This window comes from Lepidochelys kempii, chromosome 1 (assembly GCF_965140285.1).
Source record: "Lepidochelys kempii isolate rLepKem1 chromosome 1, rLepKem1.hap1, whole genome shotgun sequence".
Taxonomy (NCBI): Eukaryota; Metazoa; Chordata; order Testudines; family Cheloniidae; genus Lepidochelys; species Lepidochelys kempii.
Genome location: NC_136380.1, coordinates 197,321,683 through 197,345,823, shown reverse-complemented (window position 1 = coordinate 197,345,823; position 24,141 = coordinate 197,321,683). Strand labels below are relative to the sequence as shown.

At 45.0% G+C, this 24,141-nt stretch overlaps 1 protein-coding gene across 6 annotated transcripts in view; it reads left to right on the top strand.

Moving 5' to 3' along the window:
• NXPE3 (neurexophilin and PC-esterase domain family member 3) overlaps positions 1 to 22,714 on the top strand; it is a 32,975-nt gene extending 10,261 nt beyond the window's left edge. For 5 of the 6 annotated variants that reach the window (XM_073306698.2, XM_073306687.2, XM_073306677.2 and 2 more), the window contains 4 exons: positions 4,223 to 4,983; positions 6,124 to 6,197; positions 18,023 to 18,229; positions 19,761 to 22,714. In XM_073306698.2, coding sequence (XP_073162799.1) covers positions 4,223 to 4,983; positions 6,124 to 6,197; positions 18,023 to 18,229; positions 19,761 to 20,311 — 1,593 coding nt within the window. In that variant the 3' untranslated portion in view covers positions 20,312 to 22,714. The remainder of the gene's footprint in view (positions 1 to 4,222; positions 4,984 to 6,123; positions 6,198 to 18,022; positions 18,230 to 19,760) is intronic. The other variant, XM_073306715.2, reaches the window with a different exon arrangement.
• The last annotated feature ends 1,427 nt before the right edge of the window (positions 22,715 to 24,141 follow it).

Sequence of the window (24,141 nt, the reverse complement as noted above, 5' to 3'; positions counted from 1 at the left end):
GGTTAAATATTGCACCAAGCTATTAATATGATTCTGTCCAAAAGTGTTTTACTTTTCAATAAGTGCGCATATCCTTTGGCAACAATTTCTTGTGCAGACTTTTTGGTTTTGTTTGTGCATAGGGAAATAATCATCCAATAGGACTAACGTAGTGAAGCAAGTATTTCTTTATGTAACACCTAATAATGTGGTAGCTGCTTTAGGTATGTGCAAATCCCTGCCCTGGATGTGCCAAGTGAAACATAAAGCATGATTAAACATAACAATTACTGAAAGGATGAGAATAAAGTACAAAGATTCTGTTGTCTGGGTCTATAATATTGCAGTGCAGAGTCTTAAACAGTGCTGCTACTTATTTTCCTGCTCCTAGCTTTTAACATTTATCACTGTTCAGGGCAGCTGTGTCCATATTCCCCCTTTCTGCTTCAGCAAAGGCACCCGCTCCCAGGCTTCTACACCCCATCCATCACCTCTCTTGGGCAGAGAAATGTCTCTTCCCCTTCGAGACCTGGATTTTTCCAGGCTACGCTATTCCTTGCCTACACTGTGAATTACCCAGCAAGTGAGACTGCCTCAGCAGTCCTGCTCTGCCTTCTTCTCAGAGACAGTTATTGCTCACAGTTATGTTACCACACAGCTCTTTCTAAGCAAGCAAATTTATATTAAGGTAAAAGCGCTACAGAGAAAACCTATTAAAACAATGGAAGAACCTACCTTCATGCTAATAAGCTTACCGGAGATCACTCCCAACTTCAATAAGAGCTGTAGTGCAGGATCAGTCCTTCAAACAATGAACTCCTAAGAGACTTAAACCTAATTCAGTGAGGTTAGTCCAGGAAGTTGCCTTATCTGTCATTACAAATTAGGCAAGTCTTTGTGATGTTGTGAAGGTCAATAGTATAACTGGGTTAAGAAAAATATTAGATACGTTCATGGAGGATAAGTCTATCATTGGTTATTAGCCCGAATAGTCAGGGATGCAACCCCATGCTCCAGGTGTCCCTAAACCTCTGACTGCCAGAAGCTGGGACTAGACAACGGGATGGATCACTCAATATTGCCCTGTTCTGAAGCATCTGGCATTGGCCACTGTCAAAAGACCGGATACTGGGCTACATAGACCATTGGTTTGACCCAGTGGGCCATTCGTGTGTTCTTAGGTCAAGCCGACGGTTCCCAAACATCCAAGACAGCCAACCAGCTCTAGAAAGTTTGTTTTTTCTATAGGGTGTTAGCTTTTTAGTATTGTCTTCAACATTTAGAAAAACTTATTTACATAGCATCAGCCATGTGCTGTGATGTCAGAAATGACTTGTTCCTGTCTAAGCCGGCAGTGAGTAAGCACAAGCTACAAAGGATATGATACTATAAAAATAAGATGACTAAGCTATTGGGTTGGGCATGCTTTGTTCCATATAGTATCTTCTATATTTTTATGGGGATAAAAATCTCTTGAAGGAAGGAGTTTACTCTTCTCCACACTTGTTCAGAATTGGTCTCTACCATTTGGACACCTTTTCCCCCCCCCATTGCGATTTGTTGCTTTTAATGTTGTTGTGACGAATGCTGGTTTGCAACAATGAGACATCCAGATATGTTAAGACGTGCTAAGAATTATAACTGAAACAGGATTATGGGCATTAGAACAGAGCTGAAGTTTCATCTGCTTGGAAGCATACTGAAATTTTAAAAGGATCTTTTTCAAACTTTTCTATTCCGCCCTGTATTGGGTGCTTACCTGGATAGTCAACTACAGGTTTTCATTTGTACATGAGAGGGTTACTCCCACACTGTAATTCCTCCCCACCAACCCTTCCTCAGAGGCTCCACAGGAGGTCAGCTAATCCGTCCTCCAAGTAGCATATGTCTCAGCTTTTGATGCAGCTTTGGGTCATTTATTCATGGAAACTGCGAAGCAACTTTGTTGCCTTCACAGTGCTGTCATTGTTGGCCAGTTTTTGGAGAGTTTAGCACCTGAAATTAAACATGAGGGCAATCCAGAAAGTCATTAACTTTTTAAAACTGTCTCCCAGACCACTGACAATAGGACATAGAACATTTCACCTCTGTGTTTCCTGTTTGAATCCATCTTTGGTCAGTGGAAGCCAAAAGCCATTGCTATCCGATGGCTTTCTGATTGTGTGGGTGAAAATTGATCTCAGTCCAACTGTTAGTGGAAAGTGGCCACATCACAAAAGATGTCCCATCTGACACTAACTCGCTTTGCGCTGCTTGGTACATTTATTGGTAAACATGGCAGAGACCAGACACTGAAAGGGCATGGTGTCTTCTGACTTTGAAAAGTGTACCCTCCAAGATAGTACTGTGGCATGCTAGTGGGGCAGTGTGAGGAAGCTTGCAATGCCTGTATAATGCCTGTTGTGTGGATAAGTATAGGACTTCCCAGGGCTGCACACCGCCAGCACTACATTGAGACTAAAAAAAAACCCTCTGCTATAGACTTAAAGTGTATTCCATGCATTCTTATTCTTAAAAATATCTAGTACCCAGAAGCACATAAGCACCTCTAAGAGCATAAAGACACAATCCCTGCTTGGGAATAGTTGAAAATTTAAATGATGATAGTGTGGGGAGACATATTGGGAATGGATGAATAAAGATACAAAATAATGTCCTGTGCTACCATGTCATGTAGAGGATTGAGTTACATTAGAACTTCACTAATTCTCATCAATTACTGGGAAATCCACTGTATTTCTGAATCTTGTGAATTATTGGGCAAGCAAACAAAAATCTTTGGTTTGTTTTAATAAAAAAGCCTTTCTATTGTATCTTATCTCTTTTTGGATACTGTAGATCTATTTTTTTGAAACTTTATAAAGTATCAGAAGGGTAGCCGTGTTAGTCTGTATCCACAAAAACAACGAGGAGTCTGGTGGCACTTTAAAGACTAACAGATTTATTTGGGCATAAGCTTTTGTGGGTAAAAAATCCACTTCTTCAGATACTTGGTAAAGATGATGAGGCATTAGTAAGTAAGGTAAAGAGCTCTCACATTAAGCCTTCACCAAGAAGTAAGAAGGGTTTCCCTATTTTGTGTATCAATTAGCGAGGTTCTGTCACATACAGGAAAATATCTCAACCCTGACTTGATGCATGTTTGAACTGAGGTCTGAAGCTGGAGGGTGTACTTGGCAAGTAGAAGCCATCATGAATTCTCTGGTGTCTTACTGTTTTTCCTAAAACTTATTTTTGGGAATACTTTCAGTTTGCTGAAATTCCAGCAACTTCCTTGGCCCTGGTCTACACTGGCGTAGCTGAAGTCGGAGTATCTTAGGTCGACTTACCTGGCCGTGAGGATGGCAGCAAGTCCACCACTACCGCTCCCCCATCGACTCCGCTTCCGCCTCTCACAAGCTGGAGTTCCGGAGTCAATGGGGAGCGTGTTCGGGAATTGATTTATCGCATCTAGATGAGACACGATAAATCGATCCCCAATAGATGGATCACTACCTGCTGATGGAACACTTGATCTCTGCTACTTTCTCCCCTACAATGTTGTGTTTACTGATTTAGAGCTTTAGCAGCATGTGAAATCATAGTCTGTCCTGATCAATGCTTTCTGGGGCTTGTCACTCACTATTCTATTTGTGTAACCACTAACCAGTTCATGTGTTCAGTCATGTCTTTCAATCATTTTTTGAATTTCTGTAACTTCTTTTAATTCTTGACTTTAAACAAGGAGATGCATGTTTACACAAGGATGATGAAAAGTAATGTGGGGTGACTAGACAAATACAGCATGATCGCCAAAGGCAGTGGGCAGTCTAAAAAGCATGCAATGTGCAGGATCAGTTTTGTCTCTGGAGTAATGTAACCAACTTCCCTTGCTTCATGTTGGTGATAAATTTGGCCTGTTGTGCCTTAGTTTTAAAATAAAACGTTAGATAACCTTTATTTCTTAGGCAAAGGAAGCCTTATAATGATTACCTTACTGATACTTTGCTGCATGGATGTTCAAAATGTAACCATAAAATCTTTGGGCCTAATTTTCAGAGCCTTTGTGCAAATGAAAAATCAGGCACCTAGTTTCTCAGAAATCCTAAGGTGAATATAATCATCTTCTGTGTTCCTGTGAAACTAAGATATTTAATCACCACCTACACGATCCAAAACAAAGCACAGTTTTTATGGTTTTATATCCTGACAAAACACTTGTAATGTTAATAGCCTATTTTCTAATAGTCCTCTTCCTTTGCAGCACTTGGATCACAACACGGTCTCGGGGTTAAATTGGATAATAGAGACCAGTGACCAGCAGTCTTCATCGCCAACAACTAAAACTACCCGAAGGCACTACTGTGATTATGAACATCAAACTTTGTCAAAAAGAGAACAAGCTGAGGAGGAATCCTTATTTGCTGCTATACAGTGGCCAAACCCCCCTTTAGGTAAAATCCCATTTATAAGAAGCACTGATCCTGCCCACAGCAGTTTTGTGATTTTGAATTCCCATGTGCGTTTCAAGGTGGGAGATCAGTTAGAGGTGCTTGTCCACATGAAGGATTTTCAAGGCAAACCAAAACAGTATGGTGGAGACTACATACAGGCAAGAATTCACTCTCCGCTACTGAAAGCTGGAGCAACGGGAAGGGTTGTAGATGATCAGAATGGGTTTTACAAAGTCTTTTTCACTCTACTTTGGCCAGGGGATGTCAGAGTCTCTGTGTCTCTGGTCCACCCCAGTGAAGGGATACAAGTCCTGCAGCGCTTACGGGAAGAAAGGCCAGACAGAGTCTTCTTTAAAAGCTTATTCAGGTCTGGTAGTACTTCAGAAACCACTGTATGCAATGTGTGTTTGCCTGGAGAGCTTCCTGTCTGTAACTTCACAGACCTCTTCACTGGTGAGCCATGGTTCTGCTACAAGCCAAGAAAACTGTCCTGTGCCAGCAGAATCAACCATGCCAAGGGAGGATATCAAAAGGGCCTTCTGACACCTTCTGAGAGTCTCTTTTTCCAAACGTATGTATGTTCCTAAATATATGCATAACCACACACTTTTTTTTTTTTAATGGCCCTTAAGTTATATCTGTGTCTTTATGTTGACAAGATCAAGCAACTAGTTAGTTGTAATGTTGATGAAAGGTGCTGGACTGACATTTCTGGAGATCAAAATCTTCTCTTTATTTGCAGAAACAGATACTGCTTAAGTAGTAGCAGCGAAAGTTTTCCTCATGCTGCTCAGCCTGCATGCTTCAGTCTTAAACTGAAGAAACTAGGAGAGAGGTAGTGGAGTCTCCGTGCCCTGAAGTCAGTACTAGGCTTGTCTGCTGACACTGATGAGTGTTACTGCCACTGTGATGGTGGTTGGGTTTGTTTTTTGTTTTGTTTTGTTGTTGGTCCATTTATTTCAGTCATAATTTCAGTTTATGTTCATAACTCTTAATATGCATTTGGTACATACATTACATAAGAATATTGATGATCAGTGTTGTTAGTGTTCATATACCTCACAAGGCATATTTTGTACAAAAAATATTTCAGTAGTGTGTGAATGCAAGGGTGATTTCAGTCACAGTAATTTTTTCTTAGAAAATCAGCATGTTGTTGCTAAATTGATTGCCTACTGTGCTCTTCACTCCTTCTCAATCACCATGGCCTGAAATGACAGAAAATGGGTGCATGATAGCCTTCAATTATGAATTATTCCTATAGTAGAACTGGAGGTTACTGTGTAGCATCTATGGCTCTGCCTTCCCAATACAAGAATGTGTGGGTCTCAGCCAGGAAAAGCCCATCATGGCTTAAGGACTCCATGGAATCTATGAGGTAGCTCCCCTAGTGACTTGTACAGACTTCTGATTGCTAGAAGTAATGTACCCTGCTGGCTTTGTGCAAGTAAAAATGGGTTTATAAAGTAAAATCTAATATCCTAGGACTACCAAAATGTTAAATCTTTGGCTAAGTGGGATTAAGAGAGTTGTCTCAAGGAGATTAATACGTACTGATTGGAGCTTTAGAAAGTAGGCTGCGTCTTAGAAATAAAAAATGTATCCCACATGCAGTGTGTACACACAAGTAAGGAGAAACTGATGCTAAAAATGAACTTGAAATATCCAGCATTGCTTTATTACATTTATATTTTTCTTACTGTTCTTCAAGTGATGTGAATATCAAAGTGCCAGTACTTCCCAGTGGCCCTGATTCAGTGACTGTGGAACCCTTAGGATTTACAGGTAAAGTGTGTTTTTAAATATCGTTGTTTTGTAAATCATAGTGAAATCAATAGAAAGGGAAACAGGCATGATTAAATAATACTGGAGACTTTGTTTTCCCAGCTATTTGGCAAAAATATTTTTTTAAATTTATGCATTGAATACAATTAGATGGTAAAGCTCTTTTTAAAAAAACTATTTATTTAGGAAGTATTAACAGGTTTACAAATCCTTGCCATGTAAATAGAAACTAAACAACTTACAACTGTGAGCTTTTGTTTAACGAGGCGTCGTCTAGGAATGGAGTCATCAGTTGATCGTACACTCTTCTGTCACAAAAAGAAAAGGAGTACTTGTGGCACCTTACAGACTAACAAATTTATTTGAGCATAAGCTTTCGTGTCACAAACTCTCTCTTATTAGGATTTGTTACTCCTGGGGGAATTCTGCACCACTGCGCATGTGCATATTTAATGCGCTGCGCATATTTTAATCCCCATCCATTCCTCCTCCTCCCCCCCACCAATAGCTTCTGCCAGAAAGTTGCTGCAGTTCCACCTTTTGCCCACCAGAGGGTGCTATGGCACGAGAACAGAGTATCCACTGTCCTGCCAGCTAGGGAAAAGAGAGAGCCTGCAGTGCCTTCTTCACAGCACCTGTCAGGCCAGGTCAGGAGATAGGGGATATGGAGACAGACAGCGTGGAGCTGCTGGGGGTCACAGACGGGCTCATAAGGTCTAGTGGGGGAGGACAGACTGGGGCACCTCCTGTGGGGCGGAAGCCCCAAGATCTCCCTTCCTGCAGGCAGAAGCTCCTCCAAACAGGCTGGTGGGCAGAGAATGGGGAAGGGGGGGCGGAGGGCTCTGAGAGCTGCACTCTAACTGTAAAAGAGCTGCATGTGGCTCACAAGCCGCGGTTTGGCCACCCCTGTTATATGTTCACTGCACAGCTCCCATTAACTTCAGTTGCAAATACTCAGACTCAGGGTCTCAAGCTGGGCATTAGAAAATGAGGAACACACAGTTAGTGACCACTTGTGAAAAATTTGGTTTAGGTGATATGATGAGCATCAAATTGGACCTCTGTGGCAAAGGCAGGGTTAGAAGCCTCCAGGGCAGTATAAAACTGACTCAATCATGAGACCATCCTTCTCTTCCTGCAATTCCTTGCTTCATTCGCTATGCATCTTCCAACTTCTGCAATGAATGAAGGAATTGTCACGCTGTCCACAGTGGCTCACGACTGTGAGTGCCAACCTCAGGGCAGACTGTCAAGAAGCAGGGCAAAACCCCCAGTCTGGTTGTATGTTCTATAATTAGATGTCTCCAACCCATTAACAAGTATGAACTCCTCAAGCAGTATAACAACAGGTTTCAGAGTAGCAGCCGTTTTAGTCTGTATTCGCAAAAAGAAAAGGAGTACTTGTGGCACCTTAGAGACCAACAAATTTATTTGAGCATAACCTTTTGTGAGCTACAGCTCACTTCATCGGATGCATTCAGTGGAAAATACAGTGGGGAGATTTATATACATAGAGAACATGAAACAATGGGTGTTACCATACACACTGTAACAAGAGAGTGATCACTTAAGGTGAGACATTACCAGCAGGAGAGCGGGGAGGGGTGGGGGGGGGACGGGATGGGACACCTTTTGTAGAGATAATCAAGGTGGGCCATTTCCAGCAGTTGACAAGAATGTCAGAGGAACAGTAGGGGGTGAAGAGAGGGGGAATAAACATGGGGAAATAGTTTTACTTTGTGTAATGACCCATCCACTTCCAGTCTCTATTCAAGCCTAAGTTAATTGTATCCAGTTTGCAAATTAATTCCAATTCAGCAGACTCTCGTTGGAGTCTGTTTTTGAAGTTTTTTTGTTGAAGAATTGCAACCTTTAGGTCTGTAATCGAGTGACCAAAGAGATTGAAGTGTTCTCCGACTGGTTTTTGAATGTTATAATTCTTGACGTCTGATTTGTGTCCATTTATTCTTTTACGTAGAGACTGTCCGGTTTGACCAATGTACATGGCAGAGGGGCATTGCTGGCACATGATGGTCTATATCTCATTGGTAGATGTGCAGGTGAACGAGCCTCTGATAGTGTGGCTCGTGATTAGGCCCTGTGATGGTGTCCCCTGAATAGATATGTGGGCACAGTTGGCAACGGGCTTTGTTGCAAGGATAGGTTCCTGGGTTAGTGGTTCTGTTGTGTGGTGTGTGGTTGCTGGTGAGTATTTGCTTCAGGTTGGGGGGCTGTCTGTACGCAAGGACTAGCCTGTCTCCCAAGATCTGTGAGAGTGATGGGTCGTCCTTCAGGATAGGTTGTAGATCCTTGATGATGCGTTGGAGAGGTTTTAGTTGGGGGCTGAAGGTGACGGCTAGTGGCTTTCTGTTATATTCTTTGTTGGGCCTGTCCTGTAATAGGTGACTACTGGGTACTCTTCTGGCTCTGTCAATCTGTTTCTTCACTTCAGCAGGTGGGTACTGTAGTTGTAAGAACTCTTGATGGAGATCTTGTAGGTGTTTGTCTCTGTCTGAGGGGTTGAAGCAAATGCGGTTGTATCATAGAGCTTGGCTGTAGACAATGGATCGTGTGGTGTTGTCTGGATGAAAGCTGGAGGCAAGTAGGTAGGAATAGCAGTCAGTAGGTTTCCGGTATCGGGTGGTGTTTATGTGACCATCGCTTATTAGCACGGTAGTGTCCAGGAAGTGGATCTCTTGTGTGGACTGGTCCAGGCTGAGGTTGATGGTGGGATGGAAATTGTTGAAATCACGATGGAATTCCTCAAGGGCTTCTTTTCCATGGGTCCAGATGATGAAGAAGTCATCAATGTAGCGCAAGTAGAGTAGGGGCATTAGGGGACGAGAGCTGAGGAAGCGTTGTTCTAAGTCAGCCATAAAAGTGTTGGCATACTGTGGGGCCATGCGGATACCCATAGCAGTGCTGCTGATTTGAGGGTATACATTGTCCCCAAATGTGAAATAGTTATGGGTGAGGACAGTGTCACAAAGTTCAGCCACCAACTAAAACCTCTCCAATGCATCATCCAACCTATCCTGAAGGACGACCCATCACTCTCACAGATCTTGGGAGACAGGCCAGTACTTGCTTACAGACAGCCCCCCAACCTGAAGCAAATACTCACCAGCAACCACACACCACAAAACAAAACCACTAACCCAGGAACCTATCCTTGCAACAAAGCCCGTTGCCAACTGTGCCCACATACCTATTCAGGGGACACCATCATAGGGCCTAATCACATCAGCCACACTATCAGAGGCTCATTCACCTGCACATCTACCAATGAGATATAGGCCATCATGTGCCAGCAATGCCCCTCTGCCATGTACATTGGTCAAACTGGACAGTCTCTATATAAAAGAATGAATGGACACAAATCAGACGTCAAGAATTATAACATTCAAAAACCAGTCGGAGAACACTTCAATCTCTTTGGTCACTCGATTACAGACCTAAAGGTTGCAATTCTTCAACAAAAAAACTTCAAAAACAGACTCCAACGAGAGTCTGCTGAATTGGAATTAATTTGCAAACTGGATACAATTAACTTAGGCTTGAATAGAGACTGGGAGTGGATGGATCATTACACAAAGTAAAACTATTTCCCCATGTTTATTCCCCCCCTCTCCACCCCTCAGACGTTCTTGTCAACTGCTGGAAATGGCCCACCTTGATTGTCACTACAAAAGGTTCCCCCTCTCCCCTCCCTGCTCTCCTGCTGGTAATTTCACACCTTAAGTGATCACTCTCGTTACCGTCTGTATGGTAAAACCCATTGTTTCATGTTCTCTATGTATATAAATCTCCCCACTGTATTTTCCACTGAATGCATCTGATGAAGTGAGCTGTAGCTCACGAAAGCTTATACTCAAATAAATTGGTTAGTCTCTAAGGTGCCACAAGTACTCCTTTTCTTAAAGCAGTATAACAGTCCTACCATGGTTTCAGAGTAGCAGCCGTTTTAGTCTGTATTTGCAAAAAGAACAGGAGTACTTGTGGCACCTTAGAGACTAACCAATTTATTTGAGCATAAGTTTTCGTGAGCTACAGCTCACTTCATCGGATGCATTCAGTGGAAAATACATTGGGGAGATTTATATACATAGAGAACATAAAACAATGCGTGTTACCGTACACACTGTAACCAGAACGATCACTTAGGTGAGACCGTCTATCTTGGCACACAGGCAAGCTGGAATTTTGTGATTGATGGTTGCTTACACCAAAAATCAAATCAGTAATCTGGTTACTCCTAGCCCTGGTCTACACTAGGACTTTAGGTCGAATTTAGCAGCGTTAAATCGATGTAAACCTGCACCCGTCCACACAATGAAGCCCTTTATTTCGACTTAAAGGGCTCTTAAAATCTATTTCCTTACTCCACCTCTGACAAGAGGATTAGCGCTTAAATCGACCTTGCCGGCTCGAATTTGGGGTATTGTGGACACAATTCGATGGTATTGGCCTCCGGGAGCTATCCCAGAGTGCTCCATTCTGACCGCTCTGGACAGCACTCTCAACTCAGATGCACTGGCCAGGTAGACAGGAAAAGAACCGCGAACTTTTTAAATCTCATTTCCTGTTTGGCCAGCGTGGCAAGCTGCAGGTGACCATGCAGAGCTCATCAGCACAGGTGACCATGATGGAGTCCCAGAATCGCAAAAGAGCTCCAGCATGGACCGAACGGGAGGTACGGGATCTGATCACTGTTTGGGGAGAGGAATCCGTGCTATCAGAACTCGGTTCCAGTTTTCGAAATGCCAAAACTTTTGTCAAAATCTCCCAGGGCATGAAGGACAGAGGCCATAACAGGGACCCGAAGCAGTGCTGCGTGAAACTGAAGGAGCTGAGGCAAGCCTACCAGAAAACCAGAGAGGCGAACGGCTGCTCCGGGTCATAGCCCCAAACATGCCACTTCTATGATGAGCTGCATGCCATTTTAGGGGGTTCAGCCACCACTACCCCAGCCGTGTTGTTTGACTCCTTCAATGGAGATGGAGGCAATACGGAAGCAGGTTTTGGGGACGATGATGATGATGATGAGGTTGTAGATAGCTCACAGCAAGCAGGCGGAGAAACTGGTTTTCCCGACAGCCAGGAACTGTTTCTCACCCTGGACCTGGAGCCAGTACCCCCCGAACCCACCCAAGGCTGCCTCCTGGACCCAGCAGGCGAAGGGACCTCTGGTGAGTGTACCTTTTAAAATACTATACATGGTTTAAAAGCAAGCATGTGAAAGGATTACTTTGCCCTGGCATTCGCGGTTCTCCTAGATGTACTCCTAAAGCCTTTGCAAAAGGTTTCTGGGGAGGGCAGCCTTATTGCGTCCTTCATGGTAGGACACTTTACCACTCCAGGCCAGTAACACGTACTCGGGAATCATTGTACAACAAAGCATTACAGTGTATGTTTGCTGGCATTCAAACAACATCTGTTCTTTATCTCTCTGTGTTATCCTCAGGAGAGTGAGATATAATTCATGGTCACCTGGTTGAAATAGAGTGCTTTTCTTCAGGGGACACTCAGAGGAGGCCATTCCTGCTGGGCTGTTTTCCTGTGGCTAAACAGAAATGTTCCCCGCTGTTAGCCACAGGGACGGGGGAAGGTTGAGGGGGTAGCCACGCGGTGGGGGGAGGCAAAATGCGACCTTGTAACGAAAGCACATGTGCTATGTATGTAATGTTAACAGCAAGGTTTACCCTGAAAGACTGTAGCCACTATTTTATAAAATGCATCTTTTTAAATACCGCTGTTCCTTTTTTTTCTCCAACAGCTGCATGTGTTTCAATGATCACAGGATCTTCTCCTTCCCAGAGGCTAGTGAAGCTTAGAAAGAAAAAAAAAAACGCACTCGCGATGAGATGTTCTCCAAGCTCATGCTGTCCTCCCACACTGACAGAGCACAGACGAATGCGTGGAGGCAAATAATGTCAGAGTGCAGGAAAGCACAAAATGACCGGGAGGAGAGGTGGCGGGCTGAAGAGAGTAAGTGGCGGGCTGAAGAGAGGGCTGAAGCTCAAATGTGGCGGCAGCATGATGAGAGGAGGCAGGATTCAATGCTGAGGCTGCTGGAGGACCAAACCAGTATGCTCCAGTGTATGGTTGAGCTGCAGCAAAGGCAGCTGGAGCACAGACTGCTACTGCAGCCCCTCTGTAACCTACCGCCCTCCTCCCCAAGTTCCATAGCCTCCACACCCAGACGCCCAAGAACGTGGTAGGGGAGCCTCCGGCCAACCAGCCTCTCCACCACAGAGGATTGCCCCAAAAAAAGAAGGCTGTAATTAAATAAATTTTGAAGTTGTAAACTTTTAAAGTGCTGTGCTTAAAGTGCTGTGTGGCATTTTCCTTCCCTTCTCCACCACCCCTCCTGGGCTACCTTGGTAGTCATCCCCCTATTTGTGTGATGAATGAATAAAGAATGCATGAATGTGAAGCAACAATGACTTTATTGCCTCTGCAAGCGGTGATTGAAGGGAGGAGGGGCGGGTGGTTAGCTTACAGGGAAGTAGAGTGAACCAAGGGGCGGAGGGTTTCATCAAGGAGAAACAAAGAGAACTTTCACACCGTAGCCTGGCCAGTCATGAAACTGGTTTTCAAAGCTTCTCTGATGCGTACCGTGCCCTCCTGTGCTCTTCTAACCGCCCTGGTGTCTGGCTGTGCGTAACCAGCAGCCAGGCGATTTGCCTCAACCTCCCACCCCGCCATAAACGTCTTCCCCCTTACTCTCACAGATATTGTGGAGCACACAGCAAGCAGTAATAACAGTGGGAATATTGGTTTCGCTGAGGTCTAAGCGAGTCAGTAAACTGCGCCAGCGCGCCTTTAAACATCCAAATGCACATTCTACCACCATTCTGCACTTGCTCAGCCTGTAGTTGAACAGCTCCTGACTACTGTCCAGGCTGCCTGTGTACGGCTTCATGAGCCATGGCATTAAGGGGTAGGCTGGGTCCCCAAGGATACATATAGGCATTTCAACATCCCCAACAGTTATTTTCTGGTCTGGGAATAAAGTCCCTTCCTGCAGCTTTTGAAACAGACCAGAGTTCCTGAAGATGCGAGCGTCATGTACCTTTCCCGGCCATCCCACGTTGATGTTGGTGAAACGTCCCTTGTGATCCACCAGAGCTTGCAGCACTATCGAAAAGTACCCCTTGCGGTTTATGTACTCGGCGGCTTGGTGCTCCGGTGCCAAGATAGGGATATGGGTTCCGTCTATGGCCCCACCACAGTTAGGGAATCCCATTGCAGCAAAGCCATCCACTATGACCTGCACATTTCCCAGGGTCACTACCCTTGATATCAGCAGATCTTTGGTTGCGTGGGCTACTTGCATCACAGCAGCCCCCAGAGTACATTTGCCCACTCCAAATTGATTCCCAACTGACCGGTAGCTGTCTGGCATTGCAAGCTTCCACAGGGCTATCGCCACTCGCTTCTCAACTGTGAGGGCTGCTCTCATCTTGGTATTCATGCGCCTCAGGGCAGAGGAAAGCAAGTCACAAAGTTCCATGAAAGTGCCCTTACGCATGCGAAAGTTTCGCAGCCACTGGGAATCGTCCCAGACCTGCAACACTATGCGGTCCCACCAGTCTGTGCTTGTTTCCCGAGCCCAGAATCGGCGTTCCACAGCATGAACCTGCCCCATTAGCACCATGATGCATGCATTGGCAGGGCCCATGCTTTCAGAGAAATCTGTGTCCATGTCCTGATCACTCACGTGACCGCACTGACGTCGCCTCCTCGCCCGGTATCGCTTTGCCAGGTTCTGGTGCTGCATATACTGCTGGATAATGCGTGTGGTGTTTAATGTGCTCCTAATTGCCCAAGTGAGCTGAGCGGCCTCCATGCTTGCCTTGGTATGGCGCACAGAAAAAAGGCGCGGAACGATTGTCTGCCGTTGCTCTGACGAAGGGAGGGGCGACTGACGACATGGCTTACAGGGTTGGCTTCAGGGAGCTAAAATCAACAAAGGGGGTGTCTTTACATCAAGGAGTATTTCAGGTAGGACTTCATGGAGGGTTCCAATAAGAAATGGTGCACCTAAGTTATTGTTCTTATTGGAACAAGGAGGTTAGCCTGGCCTCTGATTGATACATGGCTAGATTTACCTCGCTGCACCTTCTCTGTGAGTGACTGCAGTGTGACCTAGAGGAATGAGTCCCCTAGACAGGGGAGGAGGCAAATGAGTACAAAACAAATCTGGTCTATTTCTTGTTTTGATCCACTCCATCTATCTTTTACATCTTTGGCTGGCAGCAGACGGTGCAGAAGGACTGCATGCCATCCACATCTCATGGCTGCTCGGCAGAAGATGGTACAGTACGACTGCTAGCCATCCTCATCTCTTGCCTGCCCGGCAGAAGATGGTACAGTACAACTGCTAGCAATCCGTATCGCCTGCCTGCTCACCATAAGATGGTTCAATAGGACTGACTGCAGGACTAAAGAGAATGACCTGGTTAAGTCACTCTAAATTAAGTCCCTGCGCCCATGTCTGTCCAGGCGCTCCCCGCCGACGTGGCCAGGAGCACCTCGGACATGACGATGACGGCTACCAGTCGTACTGTACCGTCTGCTGCCACAAGGAAAGGGGTTGCTGCTACTGTGTAGCAAAGCCGTACCGCGTCTGCCAGCACCCAGGAGACATACAGTGACGGTTACCTGAGCGGGCTCCATGCTTGCCGTGGTATGGCGTCTGCACAGGTAACTCAGGAAAAAAGGCGCGAAACGATTGTCTGCCCTTGGTTTCACGGAGGGAGGGAGGGAGGGAACGGGGGCCTGACGATATGTACCCAGAACTACCCGTGACAATGTTTTAGCCCCATCAGGCATTGGGATCTCAACCCAGAATTCCAATGGGCAGCGGAGACTGCGGGAACTGTGGGATAGCTACCCACAGTGCAACGCTCCGGAAGTCGACTCTAGCCTCGGTACTGTGGAAGCACTCCACCGAGTTAATGCACTTAATGCACTTAGAGCATTTTCTGTGGGGACACACACACTTGAATATATAAAACCGATTTCTAAAAAACCGACTTCTATAAATTCGACCTTATTCCATAGTGTAGACATACCCCTAGTCCCAAAGGACCAGTCGTTTACCCAAGCTCATCTGTATTTAGATTGTAAGCCAAGGACAACACTTGTAGCCACCCCTGTAATAAACTCACCAAAGGCTTATTACTAGGGAAAAGCATATAAGAGTTATTTACAAGATTAAAGCACATAAATTTACGCACACAAATGACTTAATCTTAGATTTCAAAAGATAATAGAAACTTCTCTCATAAGCAAACTCTGTGTCCTTTTGGGCTAACCCAAGCTAAACACTTGGGGACTCCTTGCTTAAGCTTAGAAATCCTCACCGCTCAGAATTCAAGCAGCTTAGGAATAACAATTTCTCCTTAATAGGCATTTTTATTTCCTTCCTCTAGCATTCAAGCTGTGATGGGATGTGGGCTTGTTGCATGTACCCTCTTCAGGGGTGTGGGGAAGCAAGCTGCAAAGTCGTTTGTCCACAATGTTTGGCTGATGTCTGTAGACCATCTTTTGTCAGGGAGAAGATAACTCCTCTTGTGGTGAACTAGAATTTCAAATTTGGTAATGCTCCTCCTCCGACTAATTTTACAGTCTTAGGCTATGTCTACACTATGCAGCTTTTAGTGACAGGACTGTGCTGCTAGCCATGCCGCTAAATGACGTGCAATGTAGCTACTATTTGTCGGCAGGAGAGAGCTCTCCTGCCGACGACAAAATGCCATCCCCAACAAGCGGCAGCAGCTTTGTCGGCAGGAGAGCACTCTTGCTGACAAAGTGCTGTTCACACCAGCACTTTTCATGAGTAACACTTTTGTTGTTTGGGGGGGGGTGTTTTTTAGCACACCTGAACAACAAAAGTTTTGCCGACTAAGTTTCGGTGTAGACAAAGCCTTAGCAAACATTTTTATAGTTCTAGAGCCAACATTTCAATGTTACTTTATAACATGCAGATATTACAATTAATTGCAATACATGCAGCATCCCACACTCTCACACAGGTAAACCAGATTGGTTTCCACCTATATGTTTGTCAGTATTCAGTGACACCTAGGGGCCTAGATATGAGATGGATCCTATAGACAACATCTTCCTTCACTACACAATCTTGATTCATCTGGAAGTATAGTTCATCTTGTGTGCGGACTGAGGCAGGGGTCCTGTGGAAAGAATACTATGTGATCATGTAATTAAAGACTGCAACATAATGCATGCATACATGAGGGCTGAATTAACATTGCCCTTGCAACTTTAAGGTCGCATGGGCAACTTTACCTTTGGTATTTCCTAACTTTTGAGTGCTTGACTTTGCAACTTAAATGTTGTTTTAACAGTTTTTATATGTAACTTCCTAGTTTTTTGGAAAAAACAAACTGAAAAAACAGTACTATCATGTGGCATAATATTGACACCCACATGGGTCCTCAAGGGTTGGAACCTTCTGTCCACTGCAGAAGTGACCTCTGCCACTTAAGCTAATGGAGTAACTGACAGCAATATTAGGTTGTCATCCTTTATATGGGCCAGCCATGAAGGTGCTTTGAGGTGAAAGGCAATTGGAATGAATTTGTGATCCAATCTGAGACCTCATATACTCTCAAATTTGGTGTGGCTGGCCAGTAATCTGGGCCTGCTCCTTAGCTGTGTCCCTGCCAGCCACTAGAGGGGGATGAGAGAGAGAGACTTTGCCCAGTGGGTTTCACAGGTGTTTGCTAACAGCGGAGAAATGGTGAGACAAGGGAATCTTTTGTTCTATTCCACTCTGGAGGGAAGTGTGCTGTAATGGGCACAGACCTTTCTGCCCTTGTTTTCCCCCCCCTCCAACCTTGACCCTGTTTGCTCCTGTTCCCTTCAGTCTCTCCTTGCCCCAGTCCCAGGCTCCTTGCCCAGCCAGTTCCAATCTGTCGCTCCTTGCCCATCCTAGCAGCTCCTTGTCCCAGTCTCCCCGTCATCTTTGTTTTTGAGTTAGCATGGAGAAGGAAGCAGCCTAACTGGGAGCCAGCAGGTGGACCTCTGAGACCACAGGAGAGACAGGTTCCTGCCCTCGGTTCTGATGCTTGGTACCACAGCAATCCCCAACAGCTGGGAGGAGCAATTGCAGCTCCATCCCTGGAGCCCCGGGATGGGGCATGCTCAGCGAGGAATGGTATCTTGGGAGAATTTAGCTGCCAAACTCAAACAAGTCTCTACTGCACATGTGCGAATTTGAGATTTTTCAAAGGCTTATAACTTGGCCAATTTTGGTCTGATGATTTTTCATGGCACATCCCTGACAAAGATAACCTCCCCTCATCCAGATTTCAGTTCCTTTCTCTAAGGCGTGGAGATTCTAGAGCTTATCAACTAAATGATTGTAAGATTTTTTTTTTTTTAAACCTGGGGGAAACTATTCTTCTTGGTCTCAGAAATAGCTGAACCATTTTTGCTGAAACATTAAAAAAAAAAAAATCCAGCCTCAGGCAAACAGCTTGCATGGAACGTTTCACTCTGAACCATTAAAGGAGGGCAAAGTTACAAGAAATTTACAATGGGGCCTTTTAACGTGAAGTATGCTTAAGTAACCTTAACTGTTGGTGAAGCTGGTAGAGATGTCTGTAACTGTCTTTTGTTGTAGAAGGAGGAAAAAATGTGTTAGATTGGGGTGTTTAATCAGTTTGTTTTGTCATGCTGCTTTGCGTTAGGATAAGGGTTGATGCTTTTGCTTGGTTGGATATACTTCCATGAAAATTATCGAGATTATTTTTATAATTGTGTATTAATTTGGAATCATTTTCTTCTTCCAGAATCAGCAAATCTGGACAGATCTCAAGGCCCAGATATTTTCCCTTTGGGTTACTATTACCAAGACGAGTGGAGGCCAAGAACACATTGGATCCGTCATTTTAACAAGACAGCTGATATAAGCAAATGCTTACAAGGAAAAGTAGTCCACTTGTTTGGAGATTCTACAATAAGACAGTGGTTTGAATATCTGACCACGTTTGTTCCAGGTTGGTTATTTTCTTGATTTGTGCCGATTGCTTTCAAAAAGTCTTTACGTCTCTCACTCCATAGTGATTTTATATCCTAATATCAAAATAATGGAAGAAATAAAGAGGGATGGAGGGCAAATGGATTTTCAATAAATAGTCATTGACAGGATGAGTCATCCAAATTCCTTAGTAAAGATTGGAAATATATGGGACCAAATCCCAGTGAACAAATATATATGCAATACACCAGAGGTGGAGAAACTATGACCTGCGGGCCAGATGTGCCTGCCCAGCCCCGGAGCTTCTGGCCCAGGAGGCTAGCCCCCGGCCCCTCCCCCGCTGTCATGCAGAGCAGCGCAGCAGCGTGTCTGGCTCCGGCCGGGCGGTGCAACAGCCAGTTATGTTGCTTTGAGTGGCATGGTAAGGGGGCCAGGGGTTTGAATAAGGGGCAGGAGGTACCGGGGGGGCAGTCAAGGGATGGGGTGGTTGGATGGGGCGGAGGTTGGGGGGGGGGCGGTCAGGGGACGGAGAACAGGGGGTGGTTGGATGGGGAAGAGGTTCTGGGGGGAGGCAGTCAGGGGACAGGGAGCGGGAAGGGTTAGATGGGGTGGTTAGGGGTGGGGGTCCCAGGAGGGGGCGGTCAAGGGACAAGGAGCAGGGGTGGTTGCATGGGTCGGGGGTTTTGAGCGGGGCAGGCAGGGGGCGGGAAGTGGGAGGGGGCAGATAGGGGCGGGGCCAGGCTGTTTGGGGATGTGGCCCTCGGGCCAAAAAGTTTGCCTACTCCTGCAATACACCCTCAAAACCGGCACCATGGAGTGTGTTCTGCTTACATCTATCAAGACCATTTCTATTACTTTGAGATAAGCGAGCATGTTAATATACAACCACCAGGGGGCATGATGTAGCTTCTATAAGACATGGTAGCAATTGCAATGTCCCAGTAATGTAACTTTTTCAATTATTGTGGGTCAGTGTTGGACTCTTCCTTCTTTCATTTCACTCAGAATTTTGACCTTCCTTATTAGATGGCATAATTTAACAGCCAGTAATTGAATTAACCATTATAACTGCATAAAGGAATCAATTTTATTTAGATAAAGGGTGGAAATCATTTTAATACAGTTGACGTAGCTCCTGAAGTGATAATTAAATTAAATGGAGGTTAAAAGTTGGCAGAGAAGGCTTTCTGCTGGCACTTTATACGGCAGGGTATTTATGATGGAAAGAATCTGCTCAGAAAATCCCTTTATTTGTAAGGTGGTGGGGGAAAAACAATTTATCTGAAGTCAATCAAAGATATAGCTTTTCATTGATAGCATTTCAGCTTTAGAGAGATGCCAATCTTAGTGGGTATATGTTTCGGTGCTCAGGTCACAAAACATCGGAGTTCAGAAAGTGTACCAGGTGCTTATTCATCTGTGTTTTTTAACTGCATTTAGTATTCTATTCAAACACTCTTTTCTAGCACCAGAACTTTCATACTGTCCAAATTATTTATGGATAGTAAAAGATGGCAAGTGAGGAAACCTTTCTTCTTCTTGTGTTTCAGATCTAGTGGAATTTAACCTTGGGAGTCCTAAAAACGTAGGTCCTTTCCTGTCCGTGGACCTGAAGCACAATGTCCTGCTGAAGTTCCGCTGTCATGGGCCACCCATTCGCTTTACCACTGTCTTCAGTAGCGAGCTACGCTACATTGCCAATGAGCTGAATGGCATTGTAGGCGGAAGAAACACCGTGATAGCCATCACCGTATGGTCCCACTTCAGCACCTTCCCTGTGGAGGTGTACATCCGGAGACTGAGGAACATTCGCAGGTCCATAATTCAGCTGCTCGATCGCAGCCCCAAAACTCTAGTGGTCATCAGAACAGCCAATGTTCAGGAGCTTGGCCCAGAAGTGAGTCTCTTCAACAGTGACTGGTATTCCTTTCAGCTTGACACAGTCATGAGGAAGATGTTCTCAGGGATTGCTGTGTTCTTTGTGGATGCCTGGGAGATGTCTCTGGCCCATTACTTGCCACACAACTTGCACCCACAGGACATCATTGTTAAGAATCAGATAGACGCATTCCTGTCTTTCGTTTGTCCTTCAGAAACGTAGCACAATTGGTGGAGAAGGAGCCCCGTGAGATAGATAGATAGATAATGTTTTGCTGCAGCATAACCAAGTCATTCTCTGTCAGAGCTATAAAATGAAGCTACATGCAAACTGTATGGTTCCTGTTCCCATATGTGATCTCAGTTGCTTGGCCATGAAGACAGATGACTGTGAGGAGGAATGGACTAATTCTGACCACTTTTATATCTTCCTGTAGGGATGGTTCCTCTTAACCTTGTAATTTGTCTCAGATTACTAGGGTGCTCCTTAAATCAAAACTACAAGACTCACTACAGAAGTACTTAAATTATAAGCTTTATTAATTGTCTGTCTGCACCGCATGATTATTCATACAGCACTGATTCAGTTCCCAAAGTCCTTTCTTACTATCCAGAGTACTGTGTGAAACCTGGGAAGGATTGTTTGGGAACAGCGTTTTCTTTGGTTGTTCCAAGGTTGTATTGGGTATTTGGAACAACCAAAGACGTTTCATATTGTGCTTCTTTGATTGAAGTAATCTGGGGATACCTCTTCCAAAGTCCTAATCAGGAATCTAAAGGGGATGTCTTAAAACCACTAGATCAGTCCAGGAAGCACAACCTAAAAAGCCTGCAGAATTATCAGAATATTTATTGGATGTGTCGGCACTGATGTTAATCAACCAGCATGTTAATCAATCATCCACAATGTTTACAGAATGGCTTCTAAATAATACAAATAGCCAGCACCAGTTGTAGGTAGTTTCTTCTTCAGCAGCAACAACAAATTTGCAATAACTCATTGGAATGTTTCCTTACATTTACAGTTCATAGATCATAGAATCATAGAATATCAGGGTTGGAAGGGACCTCAGGAGGTCATCTAGTCCAACCCCCTGCTCAAAGCAGGACCGATCCACAATTTTTGCCCCAGATTCCTAAATGGCCCCCTCAAGGATTGAACTCACAACCCTGAGTTTAGCAGGCCAATGCTCAAACCAGTGAGCTAAATGTTTTCTCCTGTCATGTGCTCACTCTGTTTTAGTACTTCACTGCTGCTTATGGGACCCGGCTTCTGTTTATATTAAGGAATATATTTGTTTTGAGGGGTAGGAACACACACAATTACATGGACTTCACAAACGGCTAAGGTGGGGGAGAGAGTCAAATTTTGAGCCTACAACTCTTGACAGCGTCACTATAAATTCTTGCTCTGACTGATCTTTGTTCTTCCACTTTTATGTTGGGCATTCTTTGCACCATTTTCATAGCTGCCAAATCTGCCAGCTATATGGGGTACAAAATACCTTCAGTGTTGCCCTGTGTATTTGGTAAATCCCACCTGAATTTCCAATGTTAAGCTGAAAATGTATTGCTGAGTGGCCCTTTTAGAGAAAGGGTTAATAGATTTGCACATTGCACTTTCTGTTTTGACTGGATCTGGTTACAGTGTAAGTCACACTTTGATTTATTGGCTTGATGAAGTTCAATTCCCAGATTAAACACTAACAATGAGATCTTCAGAAGGCTGCTCCCATTGAAACCAATGGAAATTCTACCATTGACTTCAGTGGGAACAGAGCATTGCCATCTTTCTCTCTTTGTAGCCCTTCTGTTTCTCTGCCACAGTCTTGCTCCCCTGTCGCTGTGCAACAGGTGTGAGCAGAGTCCTAAGTTTTTTTCCCCCCAATTTTAAAAGTTCTAGCCTTCCCATTGGCTCTTTTGGTCAGGTGCCCACTCCCTTTCCTTTACCTGGGGGACTTTTTAACCTTTTACAAGTTAAGCAAGTAGAGAACAGCTACCAAGAGGAATTTTACAGCCAAGTGGCTGACTGGGTGTCCATCAAAGGGAGCTACCCCCCCCCCACACACACACACTTCATTTATCACAAATGTATACATATGTACCATAACCATTGAATTGTCAGATAACTGACCTACGCCATGGCAGCTTAACTTGAGCCTTTGTTGGTGTGGTTTTTTCTCTTGTATCAGACATAAGTATGTGCAAACCAGCAAAGAGGAGCATCTGCCCCTTTGCAAGATGTTGTGGTGACACAGATAGTTTTGGTTTGGGAGCAACAGTAATTGAAAAACTAAATCCCTTTATGGGTCCAGTATGCAATTGTTCCTATTTTAGCAGTTTCAAAAGGGGGTGAAAGACTGCCACAAGGGGTATTTTTGCTTTTTAAAAATCTAATTGAAATTGGTTTCAATCACATTTATGACCAACTTCTTTTAAGTCATGAATTTTAAAATAAGAAAGTTGCCAGTTTACTCAAGTTAAGGACCAATATTTCATTACTTTGGGAATGGGGATTGACAGGAAAGGAAAAATAAACTGGAGTTTCCAGTGTTCAACATTTTTAACAGTGGTCACATTATACTTCTAAATCAGTAAAATTTAATTGCAATGCTGTTTTCATCTCTATAGTTGTCAATGATCTCACCTGTTGTATATTGACGTAGCTATAGCAGTGGTGGGCAAATTTTTTGGGCCGAGGGCCACATCTGGGTGGGGAAATTGTATGTAGGGCCGGAGCAGGGGGTTGGGGTGCGGGGTGTGGGAGGGGGTGCAGTGTGCAGGAACGGGCTCAGGGCAAGGGATTGGGGCAGAGGAGGGGTATAAGGGGACTCAGGGAAGGGGGTTGAGGCGCAGGAGGGGTGCGGAGTGCAGGAGGGGGCTCAAGGCAGGGGTGTAGGAGAGGTGGGGACTGCAGGAGGGAGCTCAGGGCGCAGGGGTTGGAGTGCAGAAGCAGTGCGGGGTGTGGCAGGGGGCTCAGGGCAGGGGGTTGGGGTGTACGGGAGTGCAGCAGGGAGCTCAGGGCAGGGGGTTGGGGTGCAGGAGGGGTGCGAGGTGCAGGCAGGGAGTTGGGGGGTGGGGTGCAAGAAGGGTTCGGGCTCCAGCCCGGCAGTGCTGCTTACCTAAAGCGGTGCCGGGGTGGCAGCGGCATGCACTGGGGCCGGGGCAGGCTCCCTGCCTGCCCTGGCCCCACGCCGCGCCACTCTGGGAAGCAGCCAGACCCACGTCCCTGCACAGCCCCTGGGGAAGGGGGGGGCACAGGGCTCCATGCACTGCCCTTGCCACATCTCCAGGTACCTCCCCCACAGCTCCCATTGGCCACGGATCCGGCTTGCGGGCCGTAGTTTGGCCACCCCTGATCTACAGAATCACAACAATAAGTAATAAAATATTTTTAAATCAATTACTTCATGGTTTCTGTTGTTATGAGCTAAATAAACTGCTTTAAGGCTTGAGAAGTGGTTATATAAACTTCCTGATAAAATTTTAAATGGCCACAATCTTATCTTACAGCCCCTTAACACTCACCTCTGTCATGCCAACAAAACCCAGCCTGCTGATAATGGCTAGCCAAGTGAGAAGCTGTGACTTCCCCTATGTGACTGCCCATAACCGGAACAAAAAATACAATACATAGCTGAGACAATTCTTCACCATTCTTGTGCTTGTGTGTATTATTCTCATCCCTGACCTATTTACATCTTTAAATTGTAAACCCTTTGGGGCAGGCACTGTTTTTTTTTTTAATACCGTTTCCCACACCCTAAACCGTAATCCCGATTGTAAATATCTAAAAATAACAGGGATTTTTAATGAAAAATACCTAGCACTTTCATGGTGGTCTTCAGCTGAAGATTTCAAAATGCTTTACAAAAGGTGGGTAAGAATCATTTCCCCCAAGTTCCAGACAAGGAGATGGAGGCACAGTGGCGTTAAGTTATTTGCTGCTGCTCAAGGTCATACAGTGAGTCAGTGGCAAATGGTTCTAGAACGCTGGTCTCCTCACACTTATTTCAGCTGAGGCTGTTTTTTGGAACCTGTGGTGAAAAAGTC